The sequence below is a fragment of the Natrix helvetica genome (assembly GCF_964273705.1).
Source record: "Natrix helvetica genome assembly, chromosome: 3".
Taxonomy (NCBI): domain Eukaryota; kingdom Metazoa; phylum Chordata; class Lepidosauria; order Squamata; family Natricidae; genus Natrix; species Natrix helvetica.
The window spans coordinates 50,825,963-50,848,328 of record NC_138549.1 but is presented as its reverse complement, the minus strand read 5'-3'; the positions used below and the strand labels follow the sequence as shown (position 1 = coordinate 50,848,328).

General features: G+C 42.5%; 1 protein-coding gene across 1 annotated transcript in view; it reads right to left on the bottom strand.

Moving 5' to 3' along the window:
- The window catches only part of SMS (spermine synthase), a 94,898-nt gene extending 74,168 nt beyond the window's left edge, over positions 1–20,730 (bottom strand). Inside the window, exons 1-3 of the mRNA XM_081947986.1 lie at positions 20,340–20,730; positions 6,921–7,041; positions 179–269 (exon numbers count right to left, since the gene is read on the bottom strand). Of these exons, the coding sequence (XP_081804112.1) occupies positions 179–269; positions 6,921–7,041; positions 20,340–20,388 (261 nt within the window). The 5' untranslated portion in view covers positions 20,389–20,730. The remainder of the gene's footprint in view (positions 1–178; positions 270–6,920; positions 7,042–20,339) is intronic.
- Between the last annotated feature and the right edge of the window lie 1,636 nt (positions 20,731–22,366).

The window sequence follows — 22,366 nt, the reverse complement described above, 5'->3', positions numbered from 1 at the left end:
TAAAAACTACTCCAAACTGCCTCTCCTAAAAGACTTCACCTGCTTCAATTTACAATTTATCACTGTAAACATGATACATGTATGACAAATGAGGGGGGAAGCTCAGCTAAAAATGTATTAAAATATTTTTATTTCCTCTTTATTAAAATTATTTATTACTAAAATTAAGTTTACCCACCTGTTCTGTTTCTTCTCTCTCATTCAAATCATTGCAACTCTGTACATCAATCAAAACCAAACCATGAAGATAAATTCTCAGATTCGCAAAGCTGGACAATAAAAAGAAAAGAAAGTATAAAGCGAGAATTTAATTTACTAAATAAAATCCTAATTTAAGAAGAATTAGTTTTAGTTCATAAAACCGTATGTATATGCTAAAGAATATGGATAAAGAATGGGTATTTTATTGCCTTGTTTTGTCTGCTAGTTTAATATTTTGTCATAATATTGATGAACTTTCAAAACATAGTTTTAATAAATATGTTAAAAAAATCTATACATCACATATTAGGATTAAATAGTTAGTGATCCAAAAAGAACTAGCTTTCTCTATATGTTAAGCAGGGAGCAATAGGGGTCTTTGAAAATAAAATATCACTTTTCCTCCGTTATTTGATTATACTTCAACGGATTGTTTTGATTAATTACTGTATTCAATCACCCTTTTATATAGTGGGTGATTTTTTAAAATGTGTTATTATATATTTGATTTATTATTTTTGTTGTACAGTGTGAGAACACAGGTTTTTTTTAGTGGTCCTTTAAATTCAAATAGCCAATCAATCAGTCAATCCTTCAAGCTAAAACAGAACATACACTGATCTTTGAAAACATCTGGGTCACAATACCCATGGTTCCAAAAATATACAACTTCGTTAATGAAATACGATTTGTTTCTGAGCCCATGATGTTCTTAAAGTCATTCACAACTTTAGATCAGAGGTCACCAACTGGTGGTCCGTGATAAAATTTTGATGGTCCGCAGTACACCCAGGTGGAGGAGCTGCTCCCGGATGACCAATGGGCCAGTCCTGTGATTAGAGCTTTGAAATATGGGACCGGCCAGGCAGCTCGTGGTAGGGATGGAAATCTCCACCGTAGAGGGAGGTACATGCAACTTGCAACTTTGTAGGAGGTGCAACGTGCAAGAGTAATGCAGCCCTCGCCGGATGGAACGAGGTAATGGTGCTGTTGCAGGGGGGGGCACAGGTGGGCTGAAGCAACAGGAGAGAGAGAGAGGGAGGGAGGGAGGGAGGGAGGGAGGGAGGGAGGGAGGGAGAGATATGAGATGAGATGAGATCCCAGGATTTTGTTCCAAATAGCTCTTTTGAGTTTTTAAGGTTGCAGAAACAGGCAGCCAAGCTAAGTGCCTGAAGGATCCCATCCCATCACTGGGAGTCCAGGCGCTACAGAGAGCAGCACGCTGGATTCATATTAATGGTCTGCAGGATTTAAAATTATGAATTTAGTGGTACCTGAGGTCCGAAAGTTTGGTGACCCCTGCTTAGATCATTCCTGAACAACTTTCTATTGCTGATAAGAACAAAGGATATAGTATGCATTCGGTGTCTCCAGAAACATACTTAACATAGAACACAGAGATTGATCTGGAACTCCCAAGAGGGAGCTTATTATCTGTTTTTCTGTCAGATGGCTAAAATCAATATAGTAGGGCTCTGGAGATATAAACAAAATGGTGTTCAATTTAAAATGCTCAGCACTGATTTCATTATTGGTGATGTAACTGATTTAACTGCTGACTTATTTTTGTATTTTGCACTTTCATTTTTATTTTACCTTACTTTTTTTTTAAGTTTTATTGGTTTTTTCAAGTATTTTGGGGAAAAGGGTACATAAATGTGGATAAAATTTTTGACAGCTACATTACTTCAAATTCTTTAACATCTTCAACCATACTTTATATCACTTCTAACCATTTCATTGTATTAACAATTGCAATGTGTTTTTAAATCATTTCTGTGACCTAAGTCTCATTGCTGTCTCTTCTCCCCTGCCTTTGGCTGAGCTATGGCTCCTCCCCCCTTCATGTCTTGTGCACTGTCTCTTGTTTCATCTAGGACAGTGGTGGGCAACCTTTTTTTTCAACTGAGCCAAATCTCGCCAAAACTACGATTGAAATTTATTTTGAGAGCCACATTTTTAAAACCGAAAATACATAGGATGGTACACTGTTTTTAGTTTCAATAAACTCTGGCATTTGAAGCACGCAAGTCTTAAAGCTGTCAAGTTACAAGATCCTTGCATCCCTAACCCTTTAGGGAAAAAAACCCAAGGGGTCTTCAAACCTCCTCCAGTCATGTTGGCTCAGAAACTCTGGCATTGAAGCATGCAAGTCTTAAAGCTGTCAAGTTGCAAGACCCTTGCACCCCTAACCCTTTAGAAAAAAAAAACCCAGGGGTCTTCAAACCTGACAGCTTTAAGACTTGTGGACTTCAACTTCCAGAATTCCTCCTCCAGTCATGTTGGCTCAAGAACTCTGGCATTGAAGCATGCAAGTCTTAAAGCTGTCAAGTTGCAAGACCCTTGCACCCCTAACCCTTTAGAAAAAAAAACCCAGGGTCTTCAAACCTGACAGAATTCTGAGAATTGAAGTCCACCAAGGGCATCAATCATATTAGCCCAGGGATCTGCAAAATTGGCTCTTAAGACTGGTGGACTTCAACTCCCAGAATTCTGAGAGTTGAAGTCGACCAAGGGCATCAATCATATTAGCCCAGGCAGGGATCTGCAAAATTGGCTCTTAAGACTGGTGGACTTCAACTCCCAGAATTCTGAGAATTGAAGTCCACCAGTCTTAAAACAGCCACCTTTGCAGACCTCTATGTTAGCCCAAAGCCTGGCGCTGGGCGGGCCTTGCTCCCCCATTGGTGGAGCTCCAAGAAGTGAGGAGGGAGAAAAAGAGACAGAGGCAAGGAGCTTCTCCCCCCCCCCCCGCAAAAATCTTATCAGGGAGCCGGCGGGCAGTAGCAAATTAGCTGATCAAGCGGCGTGATCGGCTAATTTGCTACTGCCCGCCCGGCTCCCCAGTTAGATTTTTGCTGGGAGGGGGCGGGGGGAAGCTCCTTAGCCTCCGTTTCTTTTTCTGCCTCCTCGCTTCTCGTCCCCGCCCGACTTCAGGATCCTCCCTAATCATTGTGGGTCGAAAAGAAAAAAGGGAAAGGGGCGCTTGTTTTGAAGTGCCCGAGAGGAGGGAGGGGAGCGGGCGCCCGGCACACAGAAGAGCCACATTAAAGTGTGTAAAGAGCCGCATGTGGCTCGCGAGCCGCGGCTTGCCGACCACTGATCTAGGAGGTTCTTGTGTTTTTCCATGAAGGCTTCTGCCTCCACTACTGTATTAATTCTCACTCTACCCCCCTCCCAGAAAATCAACAAGCCTTCTGGAATTAACCACCTGAACCAGATATTTTTTTCATATAATTTTTTAGTTAGAAAGAAGAATTTCTTCCTCTTATCTCTTATTCTTTTTGGTATCTGTTTCAGAATGGTTATTTCTTTGTCCTTATATCTTAAAGGTTCCCCCCTTTGAACTCCTAGAATCTCATCTCTTGTAGTCTTTCTAAAAAATTTAACATGAACTTCCCTTGGAACATTGTGTGTTCTAGCATATGCTGAGTTAATTCTATATATCAAATCCATATCCCACCCTAGCTGTTGTTTATCTCTTTTAATATAATCTGCTAGCATTGTTATCATGATCTCCCTTAAGTCTTCACCCTCCATTTCAGGTATGTTTTTTTTTATTTTACCTTACTGTTGTTAGTCTCCTTGTACTCTAATTTATTTATAACCCTAATTAAAATCATTTTAATTATATAAATATATGTGCCTTTATCAATTAAATTAATTTATCAAATTAAAAATGCAAGGATTTAAAACATTACAATTTTTTCACAAAACTTCCATTTTGTTAAGCTTTAAATATCCAAATGCAGGTAACCCTCGACTTATGACAATTGAGCCCAACCTTTCTGTTGTTAAGTGAGACATTTAAATGAGTTTTGCCTCTTTTTACGAATTTTCTTTCCACAGTTGTTAAGTGAATCACTGCAGTTGATAAGTTAGTAACTCAGTTGTTAAGGGAATCTGGCATCTCTTCTCAGATGATCATAAAAGGTGATCACATGACCATGGGGATGCTACAAAGGTTATATGAAAAATGGTCATGTTGCTTTTTTCAGTGTCATTGTAACTTAGGTCACTAAATGAATTGTTGTAAGTTGAGGACTACATATATTGTTTTAAATTGTTAAAATCTGGGCAATCAACAACATACATCAATGCAATATAATTCATTAAAAAAGAATTGCAATTTCAGACTTTATTTATTTATGAAACTTATTGACCACCCATCTTACCTTAGGTAAATCTGGGTGGCTTACAATCATAAAAAATAAAAACTGTACAATTTAATTTTATGTTAAATGTAACATGTTAAGTGTAATATAAAATTTGGATATGATACAAACCAACGTATCATATTTTTCATTGTATAAGACGCAATCTCCCCCCCTCAAAAAAGTGGGTGTAAATGTCTGTGCGTCTTATAGAGCGAATGTTGCCGAAGCCCCGCCTACCTGCCAGCCCTCACCCTTAGGCCTGTCTTCCAGCAATTTGCCTCCTTGCAGCAAACAGCCTGGTCAGCTTTAGCACACCCTGATTTAGCATGAGCAGCTGATTGGGGGTTGGATCTGCCTCCCGGAATACAGCCTATCAGCTATTCCAGGCTTCAGGGATCAGCACCGCCCATCGCTACCATCGCTGCTACCTATCACCTCCATGTGCTCCATTTTCGGCTTCCGTGCATCCCCCTTTTTGTCCATTCCAGTCAGGGATAGGCGGCGGCGGCAATCCCCACCGCCTGGAATGGGACAAAAATGGGACATTCAGAGGCAAAAAATGGGGAACGCAGAGGCAAAAAATGGGACACGCAGAGGCCGAAAATGGGGTGGTAGAGGCGACAGCGATAGGGGGTGATGGCGGCGATGAGCAGTGGCAATCCCTGTAACCTGGAACAGCTGATAGGTGGTGCTCCGGGAGGCAGAGACAACCGCCAATCAACTGCTTGTGCTAAATCAAGCAATGCTGAAGCTGACCAGGCTGTTTGCTGCAAGGAGGCAAATTGCTGTGAGTAAAAGGCAGAGGCAGGATTTTTTTTCTTGTTTTCCTCCCCAAAAGTTAGGTGCGTCTTATGGTGCGTCCGAAAAATATGGTATATTGCTATAATCAAAAAATAGTTAACCCACTTCTTTCCCCTTCTTTCCCTCAAGCTTGCCCCACAGAAGCCTCCCCTATCCTATCCCCTTCTCATCCTCAGCCTTGCACCACAGAATTCTCCTCTATCCTATCCCCTTCTCTCCCTCAGCCTTGTCCCACAGAATCCTCCCCTATCCTATCCCCTTCTCTCCCTCAGCCTTGCCCCACAGAATCCTCCCCTATCCTATCCCCTTCTCTCCCTCAGGCTTGCCCCACAGAAGCCTCCCCTATCTTATCCTCTTCTCTCCCTCAGCCTTGCACCACAGAAGCCTCCCCTATCCTATCCTCTTCTCTCCCTCAGCCTTGCACCACAGAATTCTCCTCTATCATATCCCCTTCTCTCCCTCAGCCTTGCCCCACAGAATCCTCCCCATCCTATCCCCTTCTCTCCCTCAGCCTTGCCCCACAGAGGCTTCTCTGATTCTATCCCCTTCTCTCCCTCAGCTTTGTCCCACAGAAACCTTCCCTATATTATCCATCTCCCTCCCTCAGCCTTGCCCCACAGAATCTTCCCACCTATCCTATCCCCTTCTCTCCCCCAGCCTTGCCCCACAGAAACCTCTCCTCTCCTATCCCCTTCTCTCCCTGAGGCTCCTCTCCAAACTCCCAGCCAGCACGTCAGATGAGTCACGTGCTGGCCATGCCCATATCCAAGTGGCAATTGGAGCAGTTATTTTCAGGTTGGGAGGGTGGAAGTAGAACGTCTAACTCCTTAGCATCAGAGCGTCCTAATTACTGTATAGGAAATACTAATACTCTGAGGGCCATTTCAAAAAATCCTTTCTAAGTGAGCACCTAGAACCCAAGAGGAACATACGTGCCACATTTCAAGTTTCTAGGCTTTACGGTTCTGGAGATTTTGTGGCATGAGTGGTTTTTGCTTTTATATATATAGATAAGACATTTTTGAAGACCCTGCCAGAATTCCTTTTAGATACAGATTTGTTTACATCTGGAGAAAAAAAATCAGATCTCCAAAAATCAGAATACCTCCCTGTACAATATGAAAAAGTAATTGAAAAAGATATTTTGTCAAGCTTTGTGTTGCCATTTCAGCATAAATAAAATGTTGTTTACCCAAATTTCAAATTTTGTTGTTTTTGTTGAATTAATTTGATAACATTCTCCATTATGCTACTCACCTGCGAGAAGGTTGATAATTTGTGATAAATAGAGGATTAGTTGATTGTTATGAATAAGGGGCTTCCTTTGATTTTGTTGTCTCTTCCTAGAGATATATGATGAAACCATAAAAAAATCTATCAACTAAATTAGCTACTTACCAAAATATTCTCTAGGCCGATATCCCTCAGTTTGGTAATAAAGTATATAAAATCTGTAACATTCTACCCTTCTCCAAAGAATAATTATTTTCATCCATTAGTTTCATTAAGACTTAGAACATCAAGAAATTAGAGCTTGGCTAACAATAAGCTTCAGCAGTATGTGTTAATTTTATTAATATAAATGCCATTTTCTCTATTTTTCATAACAGAGTTAATTAAAAATTGACTCTTAATTTTTTTTAAAATATAAAAATTAAGTATACTCTTCACTTAGCTTCTTAAAGGAAACCTTGACAAACTGTTAAATAATTGATAATTATAACATACTTCAAAAATCATGTATATTAAAATTCAGCTTACCAGCCATTTTTATTGACGTATGTTGCTAGGTAACCATGATTTTCCCAGTTATGAATAGTTTCTGTCATTCCCTCCTTTTGGAAGATGGATTGTAGACCTTTAAAAATGGCACTACAGTCAACTAGACAAAGAAAAAAATGGGTTAATAAATACATAGAAATATTTAGTACATTTTATCATGATATTCTTATCAGATTTATGAGCATAAAATGGTCACTGTCCAATTTCTATATCATTTATCAAGTATTGGAAACCCAGTTGTTAAAATTCCTTATGTATCTTCTTTTAATAAATCTTAAGACATTTTGTTTTCTGTGAAGGTTGCATACCTAACAACTTAACAGCATTTTTAGTAAAGATTTGTTTCCCAATTGTTTTAAAAACAGAACAGAACAGAATAGAATTCCTTATTGGCCAAGTGTGATTGGACACACAAGGAATTTGTCTCCGGTGCATAAGCTCTCAAGGTATACACAAGCAACAAGTAAAAAATTATGATCACAAAAAATACAATCATCAAAAATCATAAGATACAACCCTCAGTGATAGTCATAGGATACTAAATAAAAGCAATTAACATAAATCATGACATACAAACAGCAAAGTTATAGTCATAAGAAGCTAAGGAAATAAGTATTAGGAAAGATGAGAAGGAGCTGCATATATTGGGTAATTCAGACGCACATTAATTAAATGCATTTTGAAAAATAAATCAAATGATTTGATTAACTGATTTTAGCAGTGTGGATGTTTCTCAAAGTGGAAAACATGTCAAATGAACTTTATGTTCATAGTCTACATCAGAGGTGTCAAACTTGCGGCCTGCGGACCAGATGCATCACACAAAGGCCATGTCCACCCAGCTCCAGAAAGGCAAAAAACATCATGATATATCACGTGACATCACACGACACGATCAAGTTTGACACCCTTAGTCTATCTACATAAAGCTATCATCTGAAGTAAAAAAATATATTTCCTATTGCCCATTTCTTACTACATTTTTTTAAAAATACTTCTGTTTACAGTGACGTGCGCTGAGGTTTATGACTGGTGAGGCCGGTGATGTCATCAAACCACGTGGTTGCTCCGATCGCACGGGCGCAGCCCAAACGGAGAAGTTTCTTTTCTCAGAAATGTCAGAAAGAGGCAGGCAGGCTGCCGCAGTCCACTGAGAAGACATTTCTGAGAAGAGAAACTTCTCCTTTCTCCTCCTTCCCCCCCCCCTTCTAGCACTGATGATGTTACCGTGTTTCCCCGAAATTTTGGGGCTGCCGGGTGGCTGCTCCCTTGTGAACTGGCTCCCGAAGAGCCGGGCACAGCCTCAGGGGCGAAGCAGCCATGAGGTAACCATGCTCACGAGCAGCCACCCGGCAAATCCCCTCTCCAGCCGGGAAAAGCGCCATTCACTGACCTAGGGGGTATCCCTAAGGTGCCAAGCCATGTGGCGCTCTGCCCGACCCCCAGCTCCTGCGGCTTGGCACATTCGGGATATCCCCTAGGTCAGTGCATGGAGCTCTGCCCGGCTGGAGAAGGGGGTTGCGCGAGCGCCTGTTTCGCCCGCAGCTTCACCAAGCCCTTGCGCAGCTCTCCCAGGCCACCGCCGCCGGCCGCCGACCACTGCTGACCGCCGCTGACCGCCGCCGCCCCGCGCATAACTTTCAAACTCCAAAACTCGGGGCCGAGTCTTCCAGCATCGGCCGCTCTAGGAGTGCTCTCTATGGTGGGCCAGCTGCCGGACAGAGAGTTTTCCGGACAGAGTCTTCCAGGAAGACTTCTGGAGCCTGGAGAGGGTGAAAAAGTGACAGAGCCATAAAAGTTGGTGAGATGTTACGTTGGACACCAAGGCCCTGGACGCAAATTTAGCCATGTTCAGGGTGGCGTCTGCTGAATATTCAGTGGCTGCCGCCAGTTTGTTGATATCTTGGTGTAATCTGGTGCTCTCGGGGGGAACTCTGGCCTGCAGCTGGTGAAGCCAGAGGAGAGAGGTCCTATTAAAGAAGGATGCAGCCATTGCTGCCTTAATAGCCCAAGCGGCTGCTAAATGGGTCTTGCAGAAGGAAGCTTCCGCCTTCTTATCCTCCACCTTTAGGCCCTCCAATAATTCAGATGGAAGGATGGCTGAAGAGGCCAGAGAGGCTACTGGAGTGTCTACCTTGGGTCACTGTAGCAGCTCCTTTAGCTTTGGAGCAGTGGTGTAAAGCCTTCTATCACTGCCACTGGGAGCTGAAACCGAACCTGGTTGGTTCCATTGGCATTGTATAACGTCAATGAACAACTGCAGGGATGGGATAATGACCTGCTCTACAGCTGGCTCCATGAACAGCCGCTCACTAGGATCCTGAGGGGCTAGGGAACTGTCTGCAGGCTTGTCTGGCACTCCCACACGGGCCATTGACTTGGCCTTGAAGAGGAGTGATTTCAACAAGGCTGGTCTAAATAGGCCCATGAAGACGGGCTTCTCTGGAGCCAGGTGCTCATCTTCAAACAACTCCTGATCTCCCTGGTCCCCCTCCCCAATCAACAAGTCCTCGCTATGCAGGGATGGGGGAGAAAGCGGTGGTCTCTGAGGGAAAACAGGTCCGCATCTATTTGGGCCTGCAGGTTGGGTGGGAGAGCCTGGTCTGGTTGAGAGATCTGCGGCAAGGCGCGGCCAAATTAGAGGCTCCCAGGTGATTTTGGGGCTGCAGGGCAACGCTGCCAGTCCACCTGCTTGATCCACACCGCGGATCCTAGGAAATAATTGGAGACAGCCCTGACACTAATGATTAAAAAGACAAGATTACAGGTCATTTTTTCTTACTCAGATTACTATTAACACATTATTGATAACAAAGCCATATAGCCGTGATGGCGAACCTATGACACGCGTCCCACAAGTGGCACGCGGAGCCATTTGTCAGGGCACGCAAGGCGCTGCCCTGTCAGCTGGCCAGCACGCATGCGCGCGCTGGCCAGCTGAGTTCACCTTTTTAAAAGCTATTTTTCGCCTTCCCCAGGCTCCAGAGGCTTTATAGGAGCCTGGGGAGGGCGAAAAGAGCCTCCCCCGCCCCCCCGGAGGCTTCAGGGACCGTCCCTGAAGCCTTCAGAACGCTTAAAACCACCCTCCGAGCAAACCGGAAGTGACCAGAGGAGCAGGGTGCTGTTTTCGCCTTCCCCAGGCTCCTTTAAAGCCTCTGGAGCCTGGAGAGGGTGAAAAATGGCCTTAAAAAAGGCTGAAGTCAGCTGGCCAGCGTGTGTATGCGCGCTGGCCAGCTGACAAGGCAACGCCTCACGTGCCCTGACAAATGGCTCTGTGTGCCACCTGTGGCACACATGTCATAGGTTCTCCATCCCGGACATAGTTGTTCCCCAAGATGTGAAAACAAAGAAAGCTATCAGGAACTCAGAACATTGGCATTCTAACATGAGCTCTGGATCTACAGATCACTCTAATCTTCCAAAATTTGGCTGAACCTAGAAATTATTTGATGTAACAAAATCTGGGGGAAAGATCTTGGCAAACCTGAATACTACATAAGAACTAAACATATATTTGGTTATAGAACAGGAATAATTGAAATCCAATGCAGTCATTCCCAAAGCATACATACGTGTAAAAGAATAAAGGGCTCCTTTTTGCCAGGATTTTGTAGAAGGTGATCTCTACCAGAATCTGCCAACTTTTGTAAAATCTACTCTCCCTACATTGTCAGTTTCTGTTCATAATACATGTTATCATTGCTTGCAACTCATGACTAGAAATCAGTTTACCGTTCTTTCTAGATTACTTACAATATTACTTTCTAGATAAACTTCAAAACAATTATTCAATGTTGTAACAGTTTTTTTTTATTTAGAAGTTAATGGACAGTGGGAAGGAGGAGCCAACGTCGTGATGATACAACGTGTGGTCTCGACACTCCGAGACCGCCATTGACACTTTTGCCACTGGACGGTCCATTTGGACCTAAACCATCCCGTAGAGATGGTGATCAGGAAGACGAAGCCTTGCTGGTCTCAAGGACACCGCAAAGCCCCTGATTGACCCAAGGGAAGCTCTTCCAGCTAGCGGTAAACAGGCAGCCCCAGGCTGATGAAGTCGGGACAGCTCCGGAAGGAAGTGAAAAGAGAAAGTGAGTCCATCTGGTGAGGTTTTTTTTCCCCCTATTTTGGAAAGACTGCCCAAAGAAACTTTTTTTTAAAAAGCCAAATTAGATCTAAGCAAAAGAATTAAGCGGCTGAATTAACTTATACTGGATTGCTTTGGAAAGCTTTTTTTTTCTTTGTAACTATACTTTGTGGATTGAAGAGCTCACAACGTTTTTTGTTTCTCCTCTTAAAGTGAACGGATTAATTTTTTTTTCTTCTGCTTTTTGTTACTTTATTTTTTGACTTCTGGACTAAAACCTTCCTTTTTATTTTAACAATTCTTCCTATTACTTGCTCTTAAATTTCATTAAAGAACTTTGTTTCCTATGAACCAGAGATAAATATTAGAAAGTGAAAAGTAGCAACACTGCTACTCGGAGGTCAGAGGCTGGAGTTTTTGAAACATGTATCTCTTCTTTTTTCCTCTTTGATCTTACTGACTTTGTATTTGAAGGGTTTGCAATTTGTTTACAGAAACTGATAAAGAGCCAAGGGCATGAAGTGTTTTTGCAGGTGCTTTTGAGAACTATTTTGGCAGGGGAGAGAAAGGAGGGAAAAAACAGAACCCTTCTTTTTTGAAGAGCATAAAAGAACTTGTCTTTAAGTCAACCTAAAATTCAAAAAATAAAAGAGGCCTGGAAGGCTAGAGTGGCAGTGGCTACTAGTTTTTTTTTCTTTTCCTTCTTCTTTTTTGGAAACATGGATCAATATTCAGATGAGGAAACCTTAAAATCCCAAAATATCCTGGCTGGAATTCAAAATCTATTGGAAGGATATGGGAGAATTGAGAAGTTGGAAAAACTAGTGTTCCTCACAGCAAAAGATGAAGGGGTGAGAGCCCCCAAAATTAAAGGGGAGAATAAAGACATAGAAGATAAAGACAACAGATGAATTTATTACCGTGTTTCCCCGAAAATACGCCAGGGGCTTATTTTCTTTTGCCCCACGAAATATGCCCTTGGGTTTATTATCAGGGAGGGCTTATTGTTTTGGGGCTGCCGGGCGGCTGCTCCCTTGTGAACTGGCTCCTGAAGAGCCGGGCACAGCCTCAGCGGCGAAGCAGCCATGAGGTAACCATGCTCACGAGCAGCCGCCCGGCAAATCCCCTCTCCAGCCGGGAAGAGCGCCATTCACTGACCTAGGGGGTAATCCCTAAGGTGCCAAGCCATGTGGCGCTCTGCCCGCCCCCAAGCTCCTGCGGCTTGGCACATTCGGGATACCCCCTAGGTCAGTGCATGGAGCTCTGCCCGGCTGGAGAAGTGGGTTGCACGAGCGCCTGTTCCGCCCGCAGCCTCACCAAGCCCTTGCGCAGCTCTCCCAGGCCACCGCCGCTGGCTGCTGCTGCCCACCGCCGCCCGCCGCCGCCCCGCTCTGCGCAACTTCAAAACTCGGGGCCGAGTCTTTCAGCATCGGCCGCTCTAGGTGTGCTCTCTATGGTGGGCTGGCTGCCGGACAGAGAGTCTTCCAAAATCTCATTAGTTCAACTCGCGAGGTTTTTTTAACAAGGGGATTCAATGAGCGAAAGGGCGAGGTACACAACAGAGCTGTCAGTCTCTGGTAGCGCTAGGACATGCGTCTCGCTTCTCCCCCCCACCTCTCCCCCCTCACTAAAGGGACGGCAGGAGAGGGAACCAGCCAGGCTGCCTTTATCATTGGGGCGAGGTGGGCGGTGTTGGGCTGTGAGGTACACCTCTTATCTTTCCAGCTTCGTCACGTTCCTTGCCCTTTCGCCCATTGAATCCCCTTGTAGGAAAACCTCGCGAGTTGAACTAATGAGATTTTTTTTACAAGGGGATTCAATGGGCGAAAGGGCGAGGAATGCGATGAAGCTGGAAAGAGGTGCGCATCGCAGCCCAACACTGCCCACCTCGCCCCAATGATAAAGGCAGCCTGGCTGGTTCCCTCTCCTGCCGTCCCTTTAGTGAGGGGGGAGAGGTGGGGGGGGAGAAGCGAGACGCGTGTCCTAGCGCTACCAGAGACTGACAGCTCTGTTGCATTCCTCGCCCTTTCGCTCATTGAATCCCCTTGTAAAAGAAGATCTCGCGAGTTGAACTAATGAGATTTTTTTACAAGGGGATTCAATCGGCGAAAGGGCGAGGAACACGACGGAGCTGGAAAGGTAGGAGGCGTGCCTCGCTTCTCCCCCCCCACCCCACCTGCCGCCCCTCGTTAAAGGGACGGCGGGGAAAGGAACCAGGCAGGCTGCCTTTACCATTGGGGCAAAGTGGGCGGTGTTGGGCCGCGGGGCGTGCCTCCTACCTTTCTAGCTTTGTTGCATTCCTCGACATTATATTCAGGGAAGCCCCTGGTAAAAAAAAAAAAACCTTCTCGCGATTTCAAGATGTTTGATTGAACTCGTGAGAAGTTTTTTTTTTCACCAGCCGCTTCCCTGAGCACAATGGCGAGGAATGCGAGGAAGGGAACCAGGCAGGCTGCCTTTGCCATTGGGGTTAGCGGTGTTTTTTTGCACGAGTAGGAACAGGCAGGAGGGGGTGATCACATTGCTGGCCTGCCGCTGTTTTTGCGGCGAGCCCTCTTTTTGCCCCGGAAGCTGTACCGGTAGGTGGTACAGTGTTAATGGCGGGGACTGGGGGCAGGCTTATTTTCAGGGGAGGGCGTATTGTGGTGCATGCTCTGAAAAGCCCGATTGGGCTTATTAGCAGGACGTGGCTTATTTTCGGGGAAACACGGTAATGGAGCAAATGTGGGTGAAAGTGGAACGAAGGGAATATGAAAGAGGGAATTCGATGAACTGGAGCTCTACTCCAGGTTCCAAGATACAAAAGAAGAAAAATGGATAATGATGATGGATTTAAGAAAAGAATTTTTTTCAGAAGCACGGTTTACAACCAAAGACAAGCTAACTTTAATGACAACTGGAGGGCAACGAGATTACCTGAGAGATCCTTCAAGCAACAAAGTGCGGAGAGAAGTCTATAAAAACCTTATAAAGAAGATAAAAAGAAGACTGACACCACAATTGACAAGAGAGATAAGACTGTTTTGTTACTGGAAAAATACAGGTTGACAATGAAAGTTGATAATAAAAAATTAGTTAATTTTGGTTGAGCAATAAGTAGGAATTTAGTAATTCTTAGATTGTTTTATTGTTATTAAATGTTTATTCATCAACAAATAATTAACTATAATAATAATAATGAAATGGTAATGGATACAGCTTAATTTTGTGTGTGTGTGTGTGTGTGTGTGTGTGTACGTACTGGCAAACTAGTAAAAGAAATTTGGATATAAATTGCAAATTGTGATCTGGGAAAAAGACATATAAATTTTATTAACAAACTTTAATTTAGGTTTTGTCATAAAGGTGTAATGTTTTTTGGGTTTGACGAGAGGAGGTGGGATATAAATAGTAAATGATTTTTGGCCAATTGTAATAACAACAAGGAAAGGTCAATGGATACTGTTTAATAATATATACATGCTCTGGTATTGGTAAAAGCAACTTGGATACAAACTCTAAACAGCGAGTGAGGGGGGAAAGGGGGGGGAAAGGTTTAGAAATTTTATTAATTGACTTTTACTTCGAATATGTCATAAAAGTGTAATGTTATTGGAGGATTTTTGAAATAGCTAATGAATGCCATTATGTGGTTGTGTCTTTAAGTATGAATAATTTGAGGTAAAAGCATGTTCAAATAATTGTAGTCAAATGAGAATTGTGGTACATTGATAGTAAGATATACAAAGATTTTTGATTTAAAGTGTACAATCTAATATGAACTATAAGTAATGACTGTGGAAAAAATGCACGAAAGTTATTTGCAACCAATCAACACGCTTTCTACAAGATGTAATGAAGGATGATTCTTTTTTTGTTTTTTTGTTTAATTAAAATAAAAAAAATTCAAAAAAAAAGAAGTTAATGAACAGTGAAGGAATCAGTTTTACTAGCAGTTAGTAGAGCTCTCTCTATTCAGGACAATACTAGTACCCTTTAGAAATAATTTTATTTTTACAATTAGTTTTTGTTGAACAATAAGTAGCAAACATTAACAAGTAATTGGGTAACATAAATCTACAATATAGCTTTTAAAAAGTAAGTAGATCTAAACAGGAACATATTTACATGTACGGCATTGCATAATGCTATGGATAGTTTGTCTCAATTAATACAAAATTTACCTGAGTTTGATAGAATTGTGATTCCTGCTTCTGATGTTTATTTATTATTTTATCTGCAGCCTTTTTATAACATGGCAACTGAGGAGACTTTAGTAATCCATATCTCAATTGTTAGATTATTGAAAGTTTTCCAGTGTTGAGCAATTATTTAGCTATCAAAATTAAGAAAATACCAGGTGCCTTTATTTTAAACATAAGGTTCAATCCCACAAATAAATGCAGTAACACTATCTACATTTAGAGTTAACTAAAAATATAGAAATAAAAGAGTAACTTTTGAATACACGTGTACTGTAGTTTTAGCCAACAAGCAAGTCTGTAAAAATAAGACCTATCTACCATCCTAATTTGCAACAATTCTTACAACATTTTCTAATTTACAACCTATTCAGCCAAGACTATTGAGTTTTGTTTTTTCAAAAAAACTATAAGAAAGACTACGTACTTTCCAGGTTTCTGTAGCATATGTGCCTTATGCAGCAGTTAAATAAAGCACATCAACAATACGTACAGCTGTCACACAACACAGGTATAAAACAAAATGCAGGACTTCCGGTTCCGGCGGCTACGGCGACAGGCAGATCGCTGCCTGCTCCAGCTCTCCCGGTGGGCTTCCCCCGCTTCTGGGGGGGCACAAGACGCCTTGGAGGGGCGCCTTGCCGAAGGAACGGCTCGCGGAGGGTCCTGGCGTCGGCGGCGGCTGGCGGGGGCTCCTCCGCTTCGTTCTAGGCATCGGGGAGCAGTTTTGGAGGACGTGCGTGCGCACGCGTCTCGCCCCATGCCGATCGGAGAACACACTTCCGAACGAAGCAGCGGCAGTATGGTGAGAGGCTTCCTTTCTGCATTCCTTCGCTTTTGAATTGATGAACTTTTCAGCACTTTTAAAAAGTTAAACTTTCGGATCCCTGCTAGAGGTGCGGCTAGAGGGAGGGGGATTTCCCCCCCTCCCTTGGACAAGCGGCTTGAAAAGACTTTCCTTCCATCCCCAGAGAGGAGGAGGGGGGAGAGCCAACTAATGATGCCTCACCCCTATAAAAGTGATTTTCATTCGACCTAGCTCCAGAACTAATGGATGAACTGAGAACTTTTTGAACTTTTAAAAATTTTACTATGCCTCTGAGCCCAAAGCTGGCAGGGCAAGATGGCACACTTCCGTTGTCTTCATGAATTGTGAAACCTGACTCCACCTTTAAAATTCAGGCTTCCGGTCTTTGTCTCCGAGTCACCCAGAGGAATTTCTTGTGGATTGCTACTTTCTGAACTCTTTGGAGAAAAAAACTTTCATCTACTGCTAGAGTGACTAAAGAAATCCCCATCTGTTTGGATCCTCTGCCTTCTGAATTCGCCTGCCTGCTCTACCTCTCCAGCTGCCCAGTCTCTACTTTGACTGATCTCCTTGCTTCATAAACCATGTCTCCAAAAAGACCACCTCCTGGAAAGCCTGGCTTTGCTACTTCTGCTCCAACGTCTGCAACGTCTAGTCCAGCTACACAGTCAAAGATATCAGAACTGATGCAACCCAAGACTACAGAGATAGACTTCCAACAAATGCTTCAACAAATTTTACAAGGCCAGGAGGAAATTAAGAAACAGTTAAGGGAAATGAAAGATGAAATTAAACAGAATCAAGCCCAAATCTTTAAGAACTCACAGAGACTGGACCTTGTGGAGGGTGGGGTGGCGGAGGCGAGGGGGGGGGTAGAGGCCTTACAGAAGGGGAACAAAGAACTTGACATCCAACAAATGAAAGCAGAGTTTGAAAGAATGTCCTTTTATCTTAGATTTCAAAATGTAATAGAAGCAGATGGGGAAAATATAAGGGACATTATGACTAACATTTTAGCTGAATACATACACAAAGATAAACAGCAGATGGAATGGGAGATAGATCTAGCTTATAGAGTGAATTCAGCATATGCCAGAACACATAATGTACCCAGGGAGGTTCATATTAAATTTCTTAGGAAAACCACAAGAGATGAAATTCTGGGTGTACAAAGGGGGCAAACACTGACATACCACGATAGGGAGATAACCATTCTAAAGCAGATTCCCAAAAAAATTAGGGAAAAAAGGAAAAGCTATTCGCAATTGGCGAATAAATTATACCAGAAGGGGGTGTGGTTTAGATGGTTGATGCCTGAAGGTATGCTGATATTCTGGGAGGAGACAAGAATCAGAATCAACACACCCATAGAGGCACAGGCCTTTATGGAAAAAAACAAAGCGAACCTAGAAAAAACAGATGACACTACAACGGTTATGCAGGACACGGGAGGGGCCGGAGCTCTGCCAGCGGGGGGTGAAGGGGCAACACCAAGAAAGCTCAGATCACAAAAATAAATAAGAAAACCACAATGTTATAAACAGACCGAAAGTATTAATGAATTTACAACTAGACTATATATTATAATTATATAAACTGATTGAAAAGTATTTTTTCTAGAATTAATATGCTGATTTTTTTTATGACTATGTAATAAGGTTTGATATTTTGATGTAACCTAGGAGTCTGGAGGGAGGGGGCGTCTGCCATACTTGCAACTGCCAAAATTTGTAACTATTCCACTTACCCTTTTCCGCATAAATGTTTTTAAAAAAACCAATAAAACTTCTTGAAAAAAAAAAAAAAAAAAATAAAACAAAATGCAAATGTGGAAGTGGAAGTGGAAAGGAACTCATTGCTGTTTTGTGGTCAATAGTTGTATGTGTGTTCCAGCAAAAATCATAACAAATGTTTTATCTGTTTCAATATGTTTTAAGGCAATACAATAATTTACTTTATCAGTTCTATAGTATACCATATGTGATAAATAGGTTATTAATAGTGCCATTCACAAAAGATTTAGCAGCATCCAGATACTGCTAAGGAAGTTAATACATCAATTAACGCATATATCATAGCCCGGACTCAGACTCGAGTCTGAAGCTGAAAAAGCTGCTTCAGTCGAGACTGTGCAATGTCTATTCAAGAAGGACAAAGCCAGACATCACATAAGGCTGATCAATCACCAGCCCTACCTAAGTAGCTGGACCTGTTAAGTAAGGACCCTGCACTAGACAAGCAGAAGGAACAGCAGAACAGAGGAAAACTGTTGGGTTACTTGTCAAGCAATGGAGTAAACCACTAATTTGCAACCTTGGTAGCTTGAAGATGTGTGGACTTCAATTCCCAGAATACTCCAGGCAGCATGTTGACTGCTGAATTCTGACAGCTAAAGTCTACACATCTTCAAGCTGCCAAGGTAGAGAAACACTGAAGAAAACATTCTGATTGCTGATAGCTGGCTGCAGTCTTTAAAAAAATATTTTCTTTGCCTATGTTGCTGGAAATAATATCTGGCTCGTGCATGACTTCTCTTGCAGTATAGACCCTTGGACTAGCTGATAACCTTGACAGACCAATTATAGATGACTTATCTGCACTCTTTAAAAACAAAATTCACAGGCAAGTCTTTATCTTAAACAAGACATTCCTTGCTATCCTCCTCTGAAATTAAATTGATAATCTCCTAAGAAATCTTGTGTGTGTGTTTTGTGTGTGTGTGTACACATATATACACAAAATCTGAAGCAGGACAGCATGTTGTGATCTTTAAGTTCTATTGCTTAAAAAGTACCACCAAATGCGTCTCCGTTTAGTTCTTAAATATTGCATTTTTTAATTTGAGATTTGTTTACATAAAGATTGGCCTATTTCTTTTATGCAGAATAATTGCAATCCTACTGATTATTAAAAAAAATGTACAATATTTGAATACATTTCTTAAATGCCACTAAAGATGAAGTGTTCTAAACAGATATGGTTGTATTCCGGCCTTTTGGAAAACATTGGGAAATAGCCCAATTCCAATTTAATACCACTCAAAATAACTAATAATGTATATGTACAAACAAATCCAACTGTCAGATGAAGAAGTTAGAATAATTATCCCAAATATTTCCTTCTCCAACCAAGGAGAGATAAAATATCAAATATCCTTATTTCTTTATTTTCAACTACAATTATTTGAAATTAGACAATTTCAGTTCAATTTATCCTTGTAAGGCGGCTTCCTGTTCTTCTATGTTCTGTACAGTACATCTTGTTTCTATTATTACTCTATTAAACAAGCACACCATTTCCCCTGTACTATACAGCTAACATTTTCTTTCTAGCCCCATTTCCAGTAGAGCCTGGAAATCAGAAAGAGTAGGGGGAAGTAACTGGATCATCTCTTCCATTAGCATCTCTAGAGGAAAAACTTACCACCTGAGGGTCTCTACTTTGGCGGCAAGACTTGCAAAATGAACAGATGCCTATTTCTACTGGACTGAAACAGGCCGCAATTATAAAGTAACACACACATACACACACACACACATACAAAGGCACGGGCTCACATTTGCAACAGTAGCGAATGTTTTTTGATAGAATATTCGCCCACCCCCACCCCACATTTTTAAATTTATAAAGGGAATATGTCCGGAAGGGAGAGGAAAGATCTTTGCCAGTCTATTGACGAGAGTAAATCATATTCGGGTGAGAGGGGGTCTGTTCAGGGAAATGAATAAGACAGACACATGGCAAGATTTAGCCGAGGGGAGGCCATAAAGCACATGCGGCACGGAAACGTGCATGGTTGGAAATGGAGCAAGAGGGGGCTGAGCTTTTAGGCAATCTGCATTTACGAAAGGGAGGAGCTGCTGGCACGAATGTTAGAAAATAATTGAATATCGGAAAATAATTGTAAACAGAAAGGTGGGGAAGGGGAAAAAAAACCCGGAATATGCCGGGGTAATCGAAGATTCGGAAGAACAGAAGGTTCAAGAGTTGGCGGTGAAGGAGACCCGGGGAGGGAAGGGTGTATGTCGTGTGTTTGGGGAAGGGGGAAGCGAGAGTAAACAGCAAAGAAACACGCTGGGGCAAAGCTGGCAATCTGCCCCACTCTTCCCATGCCGACCTACACAAGGCAAGTCGCTCGTTCGCTTGCCTCATTTGGTGCAGAGGCCTGCGGAGAGCCATGGCTCTTGCTGCAAGCCGTTTGGACCTCTCCTCTCCCCCGTTGCTGAGGAAGGGAAGGAACAACAATTATGGGCCCGTCGGGCAGCTATAATTGGGTTGGTAGGCCAGAAAGGGCGAGTCGCCGGAATGAGGTGGCTCACCTGTGGCGCTGAGCATGAAGTCGAGTGTGCTGTGTCGCGCTGCTGCCATAATGAAGTAGAGCCCTGTGCCATGCCTGGTGGAACGGCCGTGGCTATGTTGCGAGTGCCACTGCCTGCCTGCGCGGTATGCGTGAGCGTGCCGTGTGTTAGCACGCGAGGTGGAGGCCGGGGTTGCCGCCGCCGTGTGAGAACCCGAAGGGGAGGGGCAAATGACTGGAAGCGATAAATCGACGCCTAGGTGGAGGGACTTAAAGCGACTCCACTGGGGATTCGTGCAAGACGCCTGCGTCACTTCTCCATTTGCTGTTTTAGGGAGTCTGAAGGAGAGCGCTGATGGCTTTTGTTTATAATCGGAGATAGATTCACTACTCCAGTAGTAGCTACTACTTTGCCTTCGAGGCCTTCCTGCAAAATAAAGGCGCTTCAAATAACACATTTTTTGTGATGTCTCGAATGTTCCTATTCTAGGTTCTTCAGATTTCTTATACACGTTACACTTCGTTTTATTCTATGATGGGTAAAGCTGCTTCACCAAATTGAGGCTGGGATATTGCAGACTAGGCCTAGTGTCCTCCTGCATCGCAGTTTTATTTTTCAGTTCCAGAAGAAATTCTGAATCGTAGTGTATAAGAACAATGTCTTTTTAGGCATTGTTGGAAGAATTATCCATCTGGTTCAGTTCCAAGTGGTGAGAAACATACTTGAAACATGGGTGCTGATTGGAAAGATGGTTTAATGAAGCAGAACCATCCAGTACATGGTACTGGTGCAGCTCACCACATGGAGTTGAGAGAGTGGGTTACTTATACCGTTTGGGGATTTGAACTTGAGCTCCTGTTCCTGTGCAAGCTATTAGCTGCTGTAGGGGTCATAGCTAACCCTGTAGGTTTTCTGAGTCAAGCTTGGTTGAAGCTTGCTGGGTGATGCAATGTCCCCAGGTGATTTTGTAATGCAGTGAGGCCTACTGCTAGGTAAGCCTATAATGTCCTGGAGGATCATGTCTTAATCCCACTATCTTGGAGCTGATCTACTATCTACTATCTTTTGTAGATAGGCTGGCCCAGTCCTTCTCAATGGGCACCAAATATCTGCTGGGAGCAGGGAGCTGAAGCTCAGAGTTTCTGTCTCGCTTAAGATTTCTATTTCTCTTTTAGGGGAAATATATTCTGTCTTTTTAAATATTTCCTAAAATAATTCATTCTTCTGGGAGAGGGGTGGGTGCCAACTTTCTACAGCATGTAATATAAAATGCTGCAAAGAGCGAGACTGCAGTCTGTATGCTTTATGCAGAGAATGAAAGAAACTGCTTACTTGATAAAGACCGCACAGAAAGGGTGAATCGACTAACTTCTGCATCAGTCAAGGAGGAATTTCTTCCATGCTTTTAGATGCCCTGAAATCTCTAATGAATTACTTTAACCAGTTCTCATTTACATGGAATTGCAGCAGATGCCAATTTGTCCCTGAGAAATCACATTGCGTATAATTAAAATTACTGAAGAATTATCTCTTTAATTGCTTTAAATATATTCTAACTAGGTGGTGCCTTAAAAACACAAACTGCAATTATAACACCGGAAGACTAAGCATACAAATGAAAGAGCAAATCATCGCGGAATTATTTGCATCTTTCCAAAGTCAAACTAGCTGATAAACATCTTCCAGAAATGAGGCAATGCTACAACTAAGTTAATAAGTTCAACATGTTACATTATTTTCTCTTACACTTTAAGGGATTTTCTTTCCAATAACTATGTTAGCTTTTTGGGAGGGAAGGTATTTTAACTGGCCCTGCAAACGTGTGATTCTTATAAGCATATTTAAGTTGTGTTGAAGACATTTTGTTTCCCAAGATTTATTTTAAAAATGTGTCTCGTTTCCAGCCAACCAGACATTTAATAAACCTTTACTGAATTTCCATTGTAACTGACAGGAATAGCTAACTTAGGAACAAAGGAACAATTGTTTTTTTTTTTTACTCATTTTTGTGACCTGAGTCTTCTCAGTGTTGGATCCTCCCCCCTGTC